Source organism: Falco rusticolus, chromosome 11, assembly GCF_015220075.1.
Source record: "Falco rusticolus isolate bFalRus1 chromosome 11, bFalRus1.pri, whole genome shotgun sequence".
NCBI classification, from domain to species: domain Eukaryota; kingdom Metazoa; phylum Chordata; class Aves; order Falconiformes; family Falconidae; genus Falco; species Falco rusticolus.
Window position 1 is genome coordinate 27,574,517 of NC_051197.1, and position 15,373 is coordinate 27,589,889.

General features: G+C 53.9%; 1 protein-coding gene and 1 long non-coding RNA gene across 4 annotated transcripts in view; one reads left to right on the forward strand and one right to left on the reverse strand.

Moving 5' to 3' along the window:
* Positions 1-1,508: 1,508 nt before the first annotated feature.
* On the forward strand, positions 1,509-6,154 carry LOC119155547. The gene is made up of 3 exons (XR_005106750.1): positions 1,509-3,030; positions 3,172-3,540; positions 5,764-6,154. It is a non-coding gene; the product is annotated as an uncharacterized LOC119155547 (long non-coding RNA).
* Positions 6,155-9,775: 3,621 nt separating this feature from the next.
* The window catches only part of PBX1 (PBX homeobox 1), a 135,594-nt gene continuing 129,996 nt past the window's right edge, over positions 9,776-15,373 (reverse strand). For 2 of the 3 annotated variants that reach the window (XM_037404081.1, XM_037404082.1), the window contains one exon: positions 9,776-14,823. In XM_037404081.1, the coding sequence (XP_037259978.1) occupies positions 14,731-14,823 (93 nt within the window). In that variant the 3' untranslated portion in view covers positions 9,776-14,730. The remainder of the gene's footprint in view (positions 14,824-15,373) is intronic. The other variant, XM_037404084.1, reaches the window with a different exon arrangement.

Sequence of the window (15,373 nt, forward strand, 5' to 3'; positions counted from 1 at the left end):
TGGGGGGAAAATCACACTCGTGACTTTAAGGGACCCCCACCGCGGTGTTTTTGTGGGGTCTTCGGGTGGGTGCCGTGGGATGCTGGCTGGGGGAGCGCTCCCCCCGCCGCAGTGTGCTGAGCAGGCGCCCGGGGTCTCAGCTGGCTTTGGAAGGGGCCGCGGCAGGGATGCCGTGCGGTGCCCAGCTGCGCTCTTCAAGGGCACAGCGGCCCCATCCCTCCCTCCCACCACCCCCTGGCCAGCCAGGCATGGCCCCGGCGAAGGGCTACGCAGCCTGGGATCCGCAGCCTGGGAATTGCTGGCACTTGCTGCTTCCCATCAAGCTCCCTCCTTTCCTTCCTGGCAGCAGGGAAGAGGGATGCTGCAGTCCCGGCTGGGTTTGCCGATGCCTCGGCGTCTCCGCTTTGTGCGCTTGGGCTCCGGCATCAAACATGTGCTGAACATCCTGGGTGTGTGACCCGACAGCACGTGGCTGCTCCTCCTCCGTGCCTTGCTGGACTGCCCCGAGCACTAGACATCTTCTCCCAAGGCGAGCTGCTATCCCTTCCTTTTGGGAGCCCAGATCTGCCTCAAAAGCATTTGGGCATCCTCCTGCCCCGCTCTGGGGCACAGGCACCCCTCCTTGGGCATTTGCCCCTTTTCACCCACTATTTTCCTTCCCTTTGCAAGGGTTATAGCTCTGACCCAAAAACCAGGCACTGATGGGGGGAGGATGCAGGGGGCAAACCCTGAAGAGCCCCCCCAGCTCGGCTGGGTTGGACTGGGGCTTGAAGAGCACTTTGCACAAAAGATTACCCTCGCTTTTGGGCATAGTGGAAAAGAGGGAAAACAGTTTTTTTCAAGCTGTTAATGAAATGTCATTTGCAATTCACTTCCACAGCTGTCACGTGGCAGATCCGCAGCACCCCCGGGTTGCACTGGCTCACGCGGTGGGGGTGTTACTTCAGAGGGGGTTTTGGGAAGGGGGGAAAATGCACAAAAGCATCAAAACACAACTACCCCGTCCCCGGAGCTCGGAGGCTGTGTTTGCCATGGGTGCTATTGCTGGGTGAAGTGGCTCAGCCTCCCCTCCTGGCTCAGGGGACAAGGTGGGGGGTCAGCAGAGACCTGGCGGAGCAACACACCTTTTCTGTGGGGTCTGGCCCCAGAATTCTCCCTGGATTTTATTTTTCCCCTCCTTTCATCACATATCTATATCCCTCATGTATATTTCCCCTCCTCTCATCTGTATCTATATCCCTGCACGTGGGCAGCCAGTGGAATCCCACTGCCTTCCCCCCTCTACAAGGCCTGGTGGTGCTGCTCGGACCCCCTTTTCCATCCTCCCCCTGCTACCTGCCCCCTCTGCCCCTTCCCAATTTCTGAGTGCTCCTCTGCAGCTGTGAGCAGGTTTAACTAATCTTTCTGTCAGTGGGGTACTTTATGGAAATTGAAAACTAATTAACGTTCATCTCAGCAGCTAATCACATAAAAAACCCACTGCCTTGGCCTCCCTGGTCTTAAAATAATGATGGCATGTGAGCAGGAGTGGGGAAGACCTTGATCAAGCCCACCAGGATGGTTTGCTCCCTGAGACAGACCTGGGATGCCCATGACACCCCATACCTGGGGATGGGTCACCTTCTGCTGGTGCTAGATCTGGCTCCTGGCCCACTGAATCCATCTTGTCCATCCTACAGCTCTTCCCTCTGGCTACCATGACCCAAGAGGTAGGGAAAAGGCATTCTGGGGCATTTTGGGGAGAGGTGGTCGTGTGGGGCTGGGGCCGAGAGGGCGATGGAGATGTGCGGTCAAAGATGCTCTCGCCCGCAGTGACTCTATTCGGCTTTAATTGCTCCCTGAAGTTGCCGGCTGCTGGCGGCACTGCATCAGAGATGTCACGTTATAGTCATGCGTGAAGAGCTAATGGTCAAGGGTGACACCACCAACAAAACATCCTCAGGGAAGCTGTCAGCGGGGGGCAGAGGGGATCAAAGGGCAGAGAGAGAGGCTGTCCTGCTGCCAAGGGTCGGGGCTACTGCTGGAGATGCAGGTGCCCAGCGTAGGGCTGGTGGCAGCACTTGTGGGGCTTTGTGGCCAGAAAATTGTCCTGCCACATCAGGGACAGTGCAGGCAGTGCCCAAGCTGAGTGCTGGCCCATCTCAGAACTCCTGGAAAAGATGTCCTTTGACTTTGAAGCTTCACACTGGCACAGGTTGGGAGGGCTTGTGCTGACTGTGTCACTGGACCAGCGTTAGCTGGTCTCTGCTGTGCCCCATGCTGAAGGGTGGTAGCCCAGGTGTGACCACCCAGGATGTGTAGGTGGGTCTGAGATGCACAGCTCCTGTGACAGCCACAGGGGCACCAACCTGTCCCTTCGGGCATCTGCACCCTCTTATGCCCTGGCTGGAATGCTGCTGTGCCCCGGCTGGTTGGCACCTACCAAGATTTGAAGGGAAGACCTGGATGAGACCCCATCTCAGCCATGCAAGAGGTTAAGGGGTACGGTGTGGTGGGGTTGCTTTTTCAGGTGCTGCCAAAGTCTGCAGGCTGTGCTGCAGCGAGAGCAGCGTGGTGCAAGGTGCCCTTTCCTAATGCCCTCGTCCCCAGAGGCCACTGCAGGACACAGGCTGCTCCTCTATTTCGCAGCAGTGCTGGTGTGGCCCTGGTTTGCATTTGGCTCGGTGCTCCCATTTCCAGCTGCTTCCCGCTGCTAGGTGCAGTATCTCTACCCCCACTGCCTCTCTGGTGGGATGGGGCAGCATCTCCCTGCCCTCCATCAGCAGGAATGGCTCGGAGAAAGCCAAGCGAGACGGCCACGCTGCTGGGGCGCACAGATCAGCCTGCCAGAGAGGCAGCCCTGGCTGCAGCCATCCCACCGAGAAGCGCGGCGAGGGAGGAAGAGTTATTGCTGCAGTCACACACCAGCTATTACCTCCCAACAAAAGGCAGCGTCTGCACAGCCGGGAGAGAGCCCGAGGACAGGGACAGCCCTGATGACCTTCAGAGGACATGCAGCAGACAGGCCAAAGCCCTGATCATCCCAGACAGGTATGCCTGCGGGCACCCCTCCACCTGGCCCGGCGCAGCGGGAGCCTCCCGGGATGCTCCCCATAAGCCTTCAGCCGTTATCAGCTTCAAAATCTCCTCGCTCACCCCCTGGCCCGGGTGGTTTGTTTTTTTCCCTTCCAGCACACGTCAAGCTTTCAGGTTTCTGAAAGGAGGCAGAGGCGATGCTGTTGTCGGCGCTTAGCCGCTGCGAGGTGCCAGTACCCAGCCTGACGCTGGAGTTTGGACGCATCCCTGCAAAGCGTCATTTCCCAGCCCATTCCTGGCAGCCGGAGCTCAGCAAGGAGCCTGCTCCTAACAACCAGGGCTCAAGGCTAAGGTGACAGCACCTTGTGGAGTAAGCCAGGGCTCTCAACCTGAGCCCGTGGTCAGGATCTATCATCTGTATCCCTGGAGCCTGAAACCCTCCGGGACACCCAGGTTTGAGGGTGATGTCCCTGTGCTGCTGCTTGCCCCAGAAGTGAAGGTACTCGAGGGCATCCTCATGCCATGGTAAGAAACCACCTGTAGGCAAGCAGAAATGACTGCCTAGCTGGGGTTCTGGGCTCTGCCTTTAACCTGGCCCTAATTCACCTTGGGGGGGTGGGGGGGTGTTTGTGTGTGTGTGCAAGAGCAGAAGCACCAGCATCCCCATGCTCAGCTCCCCACCCAGCCAGCGGCCAGGGCTAACTGAAGGGGCGGGGGGGAGTGGGTTGTCAGCAAACGTCAAAAAGCAAAAAACAAGCTGGACTTCGGAGCCAATTAAGTTTGTGTAATGCGAGAGAAGTGCTGGTTAAAGACATGGGAGCGGCTGAACTGTATATCCATTTATTTAAATGCAGTTTTCCATGGAAGTGAAGTACATGCATATCATTAGTGCCAAGTATCTCTAATAAGGCTGTCTCCACTAATATGCCAAAAAGAGCTTAATTAACTATGCTTCACCGTGAGCCAGGGAAGTTCCTCAAATGCCTTTTACTCTGGAGCAAAATGGGTCTTGAGACAGGGGTGCAAATGTGGGTGGGTGGGTACCGATAGCGTGGCTGGATCACCCCGTGCAGCAGTGTCTGACCCCGCTTAGCTGGTGGGGAAGAGCTTCAAAAGCACATTGTGTGCCCAGGCTCCGTCTGAAGCATCAGAGGAGCACTGTGGCTACTCGGAGCGAGGTGGCAGCTGCCTCCCCGGGACACACGGGGCCATTGCCTCTCAGCGCCCTGCAGCCAGCGCAAAGCCCCAGCACCCTGCAGACTCCTTGGCCAATGCCTCTGCCTGTAATTAGGGAGATGGAGGAACCAGCGTGAGATTTCCATGGCTGCAGGTTATGTCTGTCTCTCCCCATCTCCTCCAGCACAGGAGCAAAAATGCTCAGCCTCAGCCTCTCCAAGCCCACCATGTTCCCCCGTCCTCCCCCATCAAATCCCTCACCCAGCGGCTGCAGCAGGGCTTGTCCCTGTGCTCCTCTGCACCATGGAGGAGCAGAGCACTGACGCTGTTGTGACGTGCACTGTGCAGGGGGTGAGCCTGGCCTCCAAGGGGTGACACTGCTGGCAGCAAAAGCAGGGCAGCAGGAGCCCCACGGTACGTTGTTGGCACCCCAGCATGGATGACACTGGCCACGCTGGGCTGTGGAACCCGCTGCAGGACAGCTCTGTGCCCAGGGGAGCTCTGCGGTGGCACCTCCAGTCCCGCTGCAGCTCCCTCCCGGCTTTCCGAGCATGAGACGGGCTGCCTGGGCTCACTGGGGTTGCAGATCCCAGGGGATTTGTAGTGCCTGGGCGCTAGCACACTGCTAAGCCTACCTATATGCACACATGTACGTATGTAAATACGTTATACAGATGATGATATATATGTCTTCTATTTCATAGAGAGGTCATAGCTGTGTAGCTGCCAGCTCTTTTGCACAGCAGACTTTGCCACCAGCCCAGCCATGCTGGAAGCGGGGGTGATTTACCAGAGCCCCCCGCTCAGCACCGGGCAGCTGGCAGCAGTGGCGGCCGGGAGCCCCCTGTCCCAGCGCCAGCCCCACGCTGGCCAGGCTCCAGGCAGCGCTCCCCGCTTCCCTCGCAAACCTCTTAGTCCCGGGTTAATTAATCGTCATCAAATAACCTGCGTGGCCGCAGCTGGGATGGCAGCTTCACCTTCCCTCCTTCCTGCTGACGCCTGCGATGCTGGGCTCTGTCCTGGCGGTGTTGCTGCCTTTCACGGGGCTCCCCGGGTGCAAGTACCCAGCCCTGGGGCGGGGGGGGGCAGGGACAGCCCCTGGAGAGTGGGCTCTCTCTGGGAGTGGAGGCTGGATAGGAGCAGGATCTCGCTAGCACGACTCTTTTTGTTTCATGGGGAAAGGCGTTACGTGCAATGGCCGCACACGCCCCGGGAGATGAGTTTTGAGGCAGCTCGATGGGATTTCCCCACTTAATGTCCCGGCCAGGCTCTGGGAATGCCGCAAACTGCTGCCACAGATCTCGGGAGCTGAAATTACCTCTATTTTGCAGCATCTTCCCATTGCCCCTGGGGGTTGGTATTAGCTGGCAGGCACTGGTGGGGCCCCTCCATAGGGTGTCCCCTATAGCGGCGCGGTGTCGCTGCCGGGCACCTGAACAGATATTTCTGTGCCGTAAGAAAAGGTTAAATATTTTAATAAGCATTAGCCACATGTTGAAGGTAAAACGAGCTGCTTGCTTTCACTCTCTCCGTTTGTTTTTTTTGGGTTTTTTTTTTTTTTTTTGCATGCAGATGAACTGGAAGCTTATTAACAAGATGAGAGGCTGGAGCCTAATTAGCAGCAGGACGAGGGAGCTGCTAGAGCTGAGTCAGCGAGTGGGAGAAGCGCTGGCGTGGCCCTCGGCAAACGCCACAGCGGTCCCGGCCATCGCCGCCTGCCGCTTCCAAACCGCTCCAGAAAACAGGAGAATGGGGCAAAACCCGCGCGGTCCTGGCAGGGTCGGGGAGAGCAGCCTCACCCGGGTCTGGCTCTGGACATCACCTGCGTGGTCACCCCAAAGCCACTGGCTTCAGGGTTTTTTCCTCCATGCTAATTGCATCGTAGCTTGGATTTTACGGGTTGAGCTCGGGCCGTGTTTCCAAGAATATGTTGGATATTTAGGGACAATGCCACCCAGGCATTGAAAGGAGGTACTGGGGGGGGGGAGGGGGGGGGCTCGAGCGTGCCTGGTGCCCACTCGCAGGGGACCGGACTGCTCTAGTCCCCATGTAATTTGTTTCAGTGACTATTTGCTACAGATTATATTTCTTTTCTCTTTTCATTTTGAAGAATCATTTTCCCACAAAAAGCCGGGAAGAAAACAAAGTGGAAAAAAAGCCCACCCCTCCAAACCACCAAAATCAGGGAAACATTTTTTTATGTATTTTTTTAAATAATCTTTTTTTTTCTCCTGTCCTTTCTTCTATCCCCCTTTCCCTGCTCTGAAGGTTGCTTCAGGCAGATGAAGGACACCCCCCAGCCACCGCGGTGGTGCGGGCAGGGGCTGCCTGTCCGTCGAGGCTAGTGGCCACGGGGTGACGGGGACTTGCCCCCGCATGAGAAGCTGCTGCCAACAAACCCCTCTTGTAATTTGCACCTTTGGAAGGCGCCAGCAGCCGCGTGGCTCTGCCGTTCATTTGCATTTTTAATTAGCTGGGTTCTCCCAGCGCCTCTCAGCTGCCCTGTCCTGGGGCCAGCGATGGCTGCAGGCAAACAGAGTTGATTCTGGGGGCCGAACAAAGCGTTTTGGTGGCCCACAGGGTGGGACCTTGGCAAGGTGGTGATGGCATTCCTCTTTCCCCCCCTGTTTTTCATATGTATGTACCCTGCTTGGTCTTGGTCCAGCCCTGCCACCGTGCCATCACCACCCGTGTCCGTGCTGAGCCAGTGCCCGTCCACCCGCCCCCTCCTCTGGGCTCCTTCCTCGCCATCCTCCTCCTCTCCCGGCACCGAGCGCCCACACCGGCCCCAGGCTCCCCCCGCCTATGCGGCCCCCGCAGCCGCACCTTGAACCGCCAGTGTGCAGAATTTCCCTATAAAGCTATTAAAACTCTACCTCATTAGCAATAATTAAAAGGTGTAGCACACGTTCCCAATAGCTCATGCCCATGGGCACGGTCATTTTTAATTTATTTTATTTTATCTTATCTTTATTTTTTTATTTTACCTTTATTTTATTTCATCTTGATTTTATTATTTTATTATTATCTTCATTTCATTTTACTTTATCTTTATTTTAGCTTTATTTTATTATCTTTATTTCATTTTACTTTTTATTTTCTCTTTAATTTATTTTATTTTATCTTTAAATTCTTTTACTGTATCTTTATTTTATTGTATTATATTTTAGCTTTATTTTATGTTATCCTTGTTGTATTTTATTTTACTTTATTTTACCTTTATTTTACTTTATTTTGTCTTTATTTTATTTATTATCTCCACTCCTACACCCACCATGCCCAGAGGATGGGCAGCCATCACCCCTCCACACCGTCCCCGCGGTGCCAGCAGAGGAGGGACCGGGGGACAGCCACCACCCCCCTGCCTGCCCGGCAGCGGGGGGCTGCCTGCATCCAAGGCACAATAAAATATTTTACTACAAAGCAGAATTACTCCAAAGACTGATGGGCTGACTTGCAAGACCCACTCACGTTTATGGAGGTCGTAAGTTATAGACTCCCAGTGAACTGGAGAAAAACATAACCCTCGCCTTTTATAGGCGAAACTTCCTGCCATATATTAAACTCTCCAGCAAACGGACGGGGGCTTTACTGCAAACTATAACTTTAATGCCTCCCAACCACTCGGTTAGTTTGGAAGGATTATTAATAACCAGGGATGTGCTTCGCCAGCCCGCGCGCGCCGCCTGTCTGCCCCGGTGATGCTGGTGGCTCCCAGAGCTGCCGGCACAGGGCTGGGTGGGCACAGGCGGGGGGACCCCAGCCGGGCAGGGGTGCTGGCAGCTGCTGAAGGAGAGAAAAACCTGCAAGAGGCATCACACAGGTCATGCCCCCACCCCGTCCGGGACATGGCATGTCCTGGGGTATCAGCATCTCACCAAGCCGCTGGTTTCTGCTCACCAAAAGCCTTGCCATGGAAATCCCAGTGCGTGCCGTGGTTTTTTTTTTCCACCAGCTTTTGGCCTAAAATATTATCATGTGGAATGAAAAAGTGCAGTAGCCTGGCCTGGGGGTTCGCGTTCACCCAGGGATGAACTTTGTTGCCCTAATGTGGGGAAATGGGGGGGGGGGGGGGGGGCGGGATCCTATTTATGAGTGGCAGGGAGAGAAGGAAAAGGTGGGGATGCAGAGAGGGGGAAGGAGACAGCCAGGAAAACACCAACAATCCGGTTTGGTTCCTGTGGGTTCAGTTTCTTTTAGCCACAGGCAGCCAGCAAGGGGGGATGGAGGGATGGAGGATGCTGGGATGCTGCACCCAGCTGGTCCCCCCCAGCCGCCCCCAAACGTTCTAGGAAGCTGAAGGCGCCCTTTTCCCACCTTATCTATTTTTGGCAGGGAGGGAGAACGGCTTGAGCTGAGAGAGGCATGACACACTCAAACCCACCCCAACACCCGAAGGATGCGTTGCCAGGACCCCCCAGCCCGAAGAGCATCACCTCCTGCCACTTGCCATTTTGGGGCGATTTTCTCATCGGAGCCCGGTGAGACTTAGCATTTCTCTGTTTGGAGCTGGGATGAGCATTTATTAGAATTAAACAGCTGGGAGCAAGATGATATTTAAACTGGTATTAGGAGAGCACCGGCGGAGGGAGATAATTCCTGGGGCGGTCTGGAAGCACGGCAGCCGGGGGGCTCCTCGGGTCTCCTGCAGGAGAGCGATACAGTTAATTTGCAGCCGGAGCTGGAGGCTGGCCCGCACTGATATTGCCGTGTTATTTAGAAGAGAAAGGTCAGGCTGGAGATTGAATAATCATTGACAAGAAATCCATGGGGGAGCAGGGCAGCAGCTCCAGGCGAGCTCCAGCATCCTTGTGCTGCCTCCCCGGGGGTTTCTTTCCCTCCACTTTGGTCCCTGTGGGGTGTCGGAGGCATTTGGGGGGGGTCCTGCTCACCTTCCTCCAGCTTGGGAACTGGGGAATCACAGCCCCCCTCTCCAGCCGCCCCCTTTTTCATCTGCTGCCTTCATCTCCGGGGACATGGCAGAGCTGTCCTGGTTTTCGTCCCACGCACAGACTCTTTTTTTAAATTGCAAATTATTTTCAAATTTAAAATCACTTTTTGCTTAGAAACGTTTTCAAAATTTTTCCTTTTTTTAAACTAACCCCCCCAGGAAAACACATGAAGCCACCAACCCTTCCCCTGCCCCCCAGCGCTGCCCCATTCCTGGGGGTGAGAAAGAAAATCCCCATTCTAGCTTTTTTGGAAAGAAGTGCCATGAAAAAAATCCAAAAAAGCAGTGAACAAACAATGAAAACGGAAGACTGAAAGTATTTTTGGTGTGGAAAAATCCGTGTGTCCAGCAGTACTCGCTTCCCCCTGCTCAGGGAAACTGAGGCACAGGGAGGGAGCAGTGGGAGCAGCGGGGATGCTGCGCATCAGGCATCACCCCCAAATTGCATCCCTCCAGGATGAAGCATCAGGCTCTTGCCTTTGCTCACCCCCTCCCCTGCACCCCAAACCCTTCCTGACCCCTGCATCCCCATGGGGGAAACCCCCAGGGCATCTCGCTTTCCTCTTTTTCCTCCCAAAAAATACACCAGGTTTGGTTTCAGTTTTGTTGTTTTTTTTTTTTTTTTTTTTTTTTTTTTTTTTTGCAACAAAAGAAACTATTTATTTGGAATATGCATTACCAGTACAAATCAGGAAACTGTAAAACCTACACCTTGTTAGTATCGTCATAGAACATAAAAGTCTCAATTGGGATCAGAAAGACAGAGGCCTTTTTTTTTTTTCTTTACAGAAGCAGAAAAGCTTAAAGTTTCAAAACCAGGTCGGAACAGAGAGTCTTTTTTTTATTTTTTAGGGTTTTTCTGTTGGTTTTTTTTTCTTTTTCTTTTTTACTATTTGGAATCCATTAGGAAGAGAAAGAAAAGATGGGGGGAAAAAAATAGAAAAGAAAAAGCAACTCAGAACTGGATCATCTTTACAAGGGACAGAAGGGCTTTGCAAGAACCAAAAAAAAAAAAGCAAACCGACAAAACCCACCCCCCAGGCAATGTCTGATTTACATTGTCTTAATAATAATAATAATAATTATAATAATAATAATAATTATAATAATAAAGGTGTATGAAAACAAAAGGACTCCAGGAAACCTTGGGATTAAAAATAACACCCCAAACCCTAAACCGTTCAGTGATGTGAAAAGCTCAGTTTTTTGGGAGGAGGCAGGGAGGAGGGAAACTTTTTGAAGAGAAAACTAAAGCAATGCCAACCGGCATCTTCCTCAGCACCGCTCCTTGAACCCCACTCTGCAGCCACCCAGATTTCGGGCTCGACCTGGGGGCATTCTGGCCATGTCCCACCATGGCTGTGGGGCTGCCACCTCGCGTCCCTTGTCCCTCATCCTTCCCAGCACCCCTGTGCAGCCAGGGCTTGGGGCCAGGCTGTGAGACCTCCCCCAGTCCTCAGCAAGGTCTGTGGCTGAAATGAGCTTGGTACCCTCCTTTCCTCCAACCCCTCAGTTTTGGGCCAAGAGCTGCAGCCAGGGGCACCTCCAAGCCAGGGCTGTGGCAGCCAACCCTCGGGGCAGGGGTGCTGCCGGCATCTAGGGCAGAGCACAAGGGCGCTGAAGTCCACCGTCTACACATTTTGGGGAGGATTCATGTCTTTTCATCACTTCCAGGGAGCTAAGCATCGCTCCCAGGCACAAAGACCCACGGGGGGCTCAGCACCTGACTCCCCATCACCCCTAGGCATCTCCTCCCCAAACCCCCTTGGGATTACATCCCCCTCCAGAGATGTAATCCCACTGCTCAGCCCCGGAGCAGCCACCTAAGGACCTTCTGGGCTTGGGTGTCAAAAGGAGTGGGGACACCCCCCCCCCCCCCCCCCCCCCGAGAAACACCACCCCTCCCAAAACACCACCATCACTTTTCACATCACTTGGGTCACAGCTCAAAAGCGCAGGGGAAGCGGCAAGGCCGTTGTGTCTCGGACAGGTCAAAATAAACTCAGCATCATCATCAAAGCCCCCACCCCCCCGCCCACCCAATAATGCCAAAAAAAAAAAAGTAAAAAAAAAAAAAAGTAATTTCTGGGTCTCAACGTTAAGAAACATAAAGTGTTAGACTGTACCTATTAATGCTCACTATTCCAACCATTTTTTTTTCTTTTTAAAGTTTTACAAAATGAATTACCGTCACTTTTTAAACATTGTGTAAGAAGAAATGAGTGTGCACAACTCTACACTTTTCTAGCATTCTTGAACTAATTCACAAATGCGAGAAAATGGGAAGAAAAAAAACCAAACCATGGGAAAAACAAACAAACAAAAAAAAAAAAAAAAGAAGATGAACGTAGGTAGTTTGATGTTATAAACTATACAGGAATGAAGCGCTTGTTGCCACAGAAAGAACAGGGATGGCACCTTCCCCCTGTTCAATTTTGCGTGCTAAGAGGGTCATTTTTTTATTCTTTTATTATAAACACTATTAAATTCCGACTGCGTTTTTGGTTTTTTTTTTCTCCTTTATCTGAATATACAAGAACATTCATTATCAAATGTTCGTTATCATCAATACTACAAAGAACGAGACACAAATCGCAAGAAACAATGGAAAATGTTAATAAAGCTGAAAGAATCGTCGAGTTTTTTTTGTGGTTTTTTTTTTGTTTTTATTTTTTTTGAGTTTCTGCAGGTTTTTTTGTTTGTTTTTTTTTTGTTTTGTTTTTTGTTTTTTTGTTTTGTTTTTTTTGGTATCGAAGTCAGGTTTTTCTGGGCAGAAAACAAAAATAATAAAAAAGAAAAAGAAGAAGAAGAAAAAAACCCACAACACTCAGGGTTGGGGGTGGGCGGGAAGGGGAGGAAGAAACAAAACCCAAAAATTAATTAAAAAAAAAAAAAAAAAAAAAAAGCAAAGAAAAAGGCAAGCAAGCAGCTACGCCAACATGAACCGGAGGGACCAACCGGGGAACCCAGGAGGTGATTTGCAAAGTACCGTGGAGGGGCGAGCGCCCTGCGCGGGCAGGGGTGCTGCGGGCAGGGCTGCAGGCAGGAGGGGCAGCACTGGCAGGGCAGGGGCAGGCAGCCCCGGTTCAGAGGGTTGTTTCAGCTCCTTCCCGGCTGGTTTCCAAGAGGTACGGCGGCATTCCGGCAGGCACGGCACTGCTGCCGCTCCGGAGAACAGACCTGACCCAGTCCTGCGTCCCTGAAACACTTTGCCAGAAGGGTTTCACGTAAAATAAGCTGGAAATAGTTACAAAGCTGCACTGGGGGAGGCCACAGGAGGAGGAGGAGGAGAGTGGGAAGGTTCCTCAGGCTGATGAGGAGCACCTCCTAACCCGTGTCCTCGCAGGGAAACAACCTTCTCGTTGCTCTTAGTGTAATCCCAACCGGGAGGCAGCCCTAGACCTTGCACGTCGCATCCCGCTCCGTGGCACGGCCCCATCCCCGGGTACGCATGTGGAAGGAGCAGAGAGTGTCTCACGGCTGGAGACACAAAAACCAAGCAGAGAGCAGCTTGTGCCATTTCTCATCCACCTTTTGCACCCTACTCTGATGCCACCAGCTCAGAAACAGAAAATGCACTCAACCGGGACTTTTTGCGTTCGGGGGAAGGTCACATTTGAGAGCGGGTGTTTTGGAGCCTTCCGGGCTTGTTCCCCAGGGAAAGGCAGGCTTCACTGCCGCTTCAGGTGAGTCATGCTGCTGGCTGCGTGCTGCACAGTGACAGCGTGCCGGAGCTGTGGGCACACCACCTCCATGGCTGGCAGGCCAACCACCATTATTTTTTCCAGCAGAAGGATGGAAATTATTTTGGCAGAGCTTTAATTTCAAATGGTTCCTGCTTAACGCTGCTCTGTACTGGCAGTTCCCATCTCGAGATGGCCAGTGCCGGCACGGGCAGGGCGGGCACGGATGTGGAAGAGCACAAGATGTGGCCAAGAGGCATTTGGATACATCACAAGGTGCCAGACATGCTGCACCCACACCAGTCCCCACAGCACTCAGGTCTTGCCGTGGGCTGGGTCAGCGTCCTTGCGCCTGCTGAACAACCTCTGGCCAAAAGTACCGCCCCAGCAAGAAGCTCAGCCCGTCGCCCTGGGCAAACTGGTGCCTCCTCACCCTGCTCTTCAACGAAAGCCATGTCCTGCCAGCACCGGCTGCCTCAAGGAGTGTTTCAGCAGGGGGAAGCCTCACTTAACAGCCACTGCTGGTTGTCCAAAGAACAGACCAGAAAAGCTGGGCAGAAAATCCCATGAGTTCTCCCATGGCTTGGGATACTGCTGCCCATAACTCCTGGGATAAAACCAGCAGCTTCAGCAGAAAGACATCCCCAAACAGGGCGCTCACCCGTCCTACAGAGCTTCACCCTCAAGCAAACCTGTTGCATTAACCGTTACCAAAAGCACCTGCTGCGCTCACCCCGCTGCATCCAGCCTCCGGCATCCTGCTGCCCATCCCTTGCTGCCTGCCCGGCAAGGCTTTGGGAATGCAGCGGGTGCCATCAGGTCCTCCCTGCACTGGGGAACCCACCTCCTCCTCTTCCACAGTGCAGCATGCTCCCAGAACCATAAGCCGACACCCCACGACACTCTCCCCACCAGGAAAATTCCACTGCCAGCCTCCCTAGGTGCTGTGAGAAAACTGCTGGGGTCCCATCAATCATCCAGACCTGATCCTGTAACAACATCGCGGAGGTGCTCAGCGCCTTCGTTATCAGTGATGGCTATTTCTTGCCCGCCTTTGCTTTGTCTCCTTCCCTCCTTTCCTCCCCTCCAACAGCAGGCGGGGAGGACGGTGGGGTTTCATGGCTCACCCAGCTCACAGCAGCCAGCGGGATGTGGCGGAGCAGGGCAGGGACCAGGGAGTGCCGGCTGTTTCCCCCAGGCCGGGAATGGGCCAAGTACCTTTTGGAAGCGAAGGGGAGCAACACTGGCTCCTTCTCCTACGTGTACGGGGGGCTGTATCCACCCACCCCGTCACCGGCAGTGCCCCAGGGGCAGCTCACCGAGGCAGGGCTGGGCACACGGAGGCGATGCGCTGGCTGTGGCTAGGGCTGGCGGAGGTGAGGCGACAGCAGGGCTGTGGTGGCATTTCCCTACGGAGAGGTGTTTCCCTACGGAGAGGTAGCCTGAGAGACGGGGAGGGGCGAGGGGGGCTGCCTGCTAGTAAAGGAGCGAGACGTGGCTGAGGTACGTTTGTGGCTCCTCAGAAAGACGCCCAGCACGAGGCCGTACACTGCTTTGGGGTTGTTTGGTGTGGTGGCAGTTGATTTTTGCTTTTCCTCCTTAAAATCCTTCCACCTGTTGACATATTCTTCGGTGGGAAGGGATGAGGGGAAGGGACTGGTGTTGTGGCAGTGGCGGGGAGGGGGAAGAGCGGCTTCTACCCAGAAAAGAAAGGGAAGAGAGTATAAAGAAGTGTCCAGATTGGCTGAAAAAAGCATCCCGACGAAGAGAAGAGAAGAGAAGGAGTCTTCTTGTGTGTGCTGATTGGGTTCACCTCCAGTCTGACTGCTGCGGTGTTAGGAGAGGCCCCCTCCCCTCCCGCCCCCGCCGGGGCCGGCTCAGCCAGGGATGCAATTTGCTGGGAGATCAGTTGGAGGTATCAGAGTGAACGCTGCCAGGGCCTTCTGTGGGGGAGGTCACCGACGATGGGGTAGTAGCGTCTTGCCAACCTCCATTAGCCTGCAGGAAGGGAAAGATGGAGAGACCAGTCACCTAGCAGCGTGCCTGGCCCTACCCGATCCACCCATCCACCCTGGACCTCCCTCTTCTCCCTCAGCAGGGGCCGATGTAGGAGGCAAAGATGCCCCCTCTGGCTTCCCCATCCCACCACAGACCATGCAGCTACATCAGTGGGATGAGGCCAGAAACAACTTGGTTGAAAACATGGGTTTTGATAAACTGCAAATGCTCATGGAAATTCTGTCCCTTAAAAAATAGGAATTTCTGCAGAAACTCTGAGCCCTGGTTGTCTGGGGTTTGCTCACCCACAAATCGGACCCTTTCCCATATGGACAGCAAACACCTCACCCCAGAAACCCCGTCCTGGAGTGTTATCTGGACCCAGGTGCTATGAACATGCAGAACAAGCAACAGGTCCCAAAGGACTGCTGAGCCATGCCGTGTCCCCCAGCACAGCTCCATGCACTACCCCCTCGCTGACCTTCCGGGCATCCCTCATGCTGTACGGTCCCTCTGCGGGGGGAAGCCGCCAGCACCAAGCCTTGCTGTG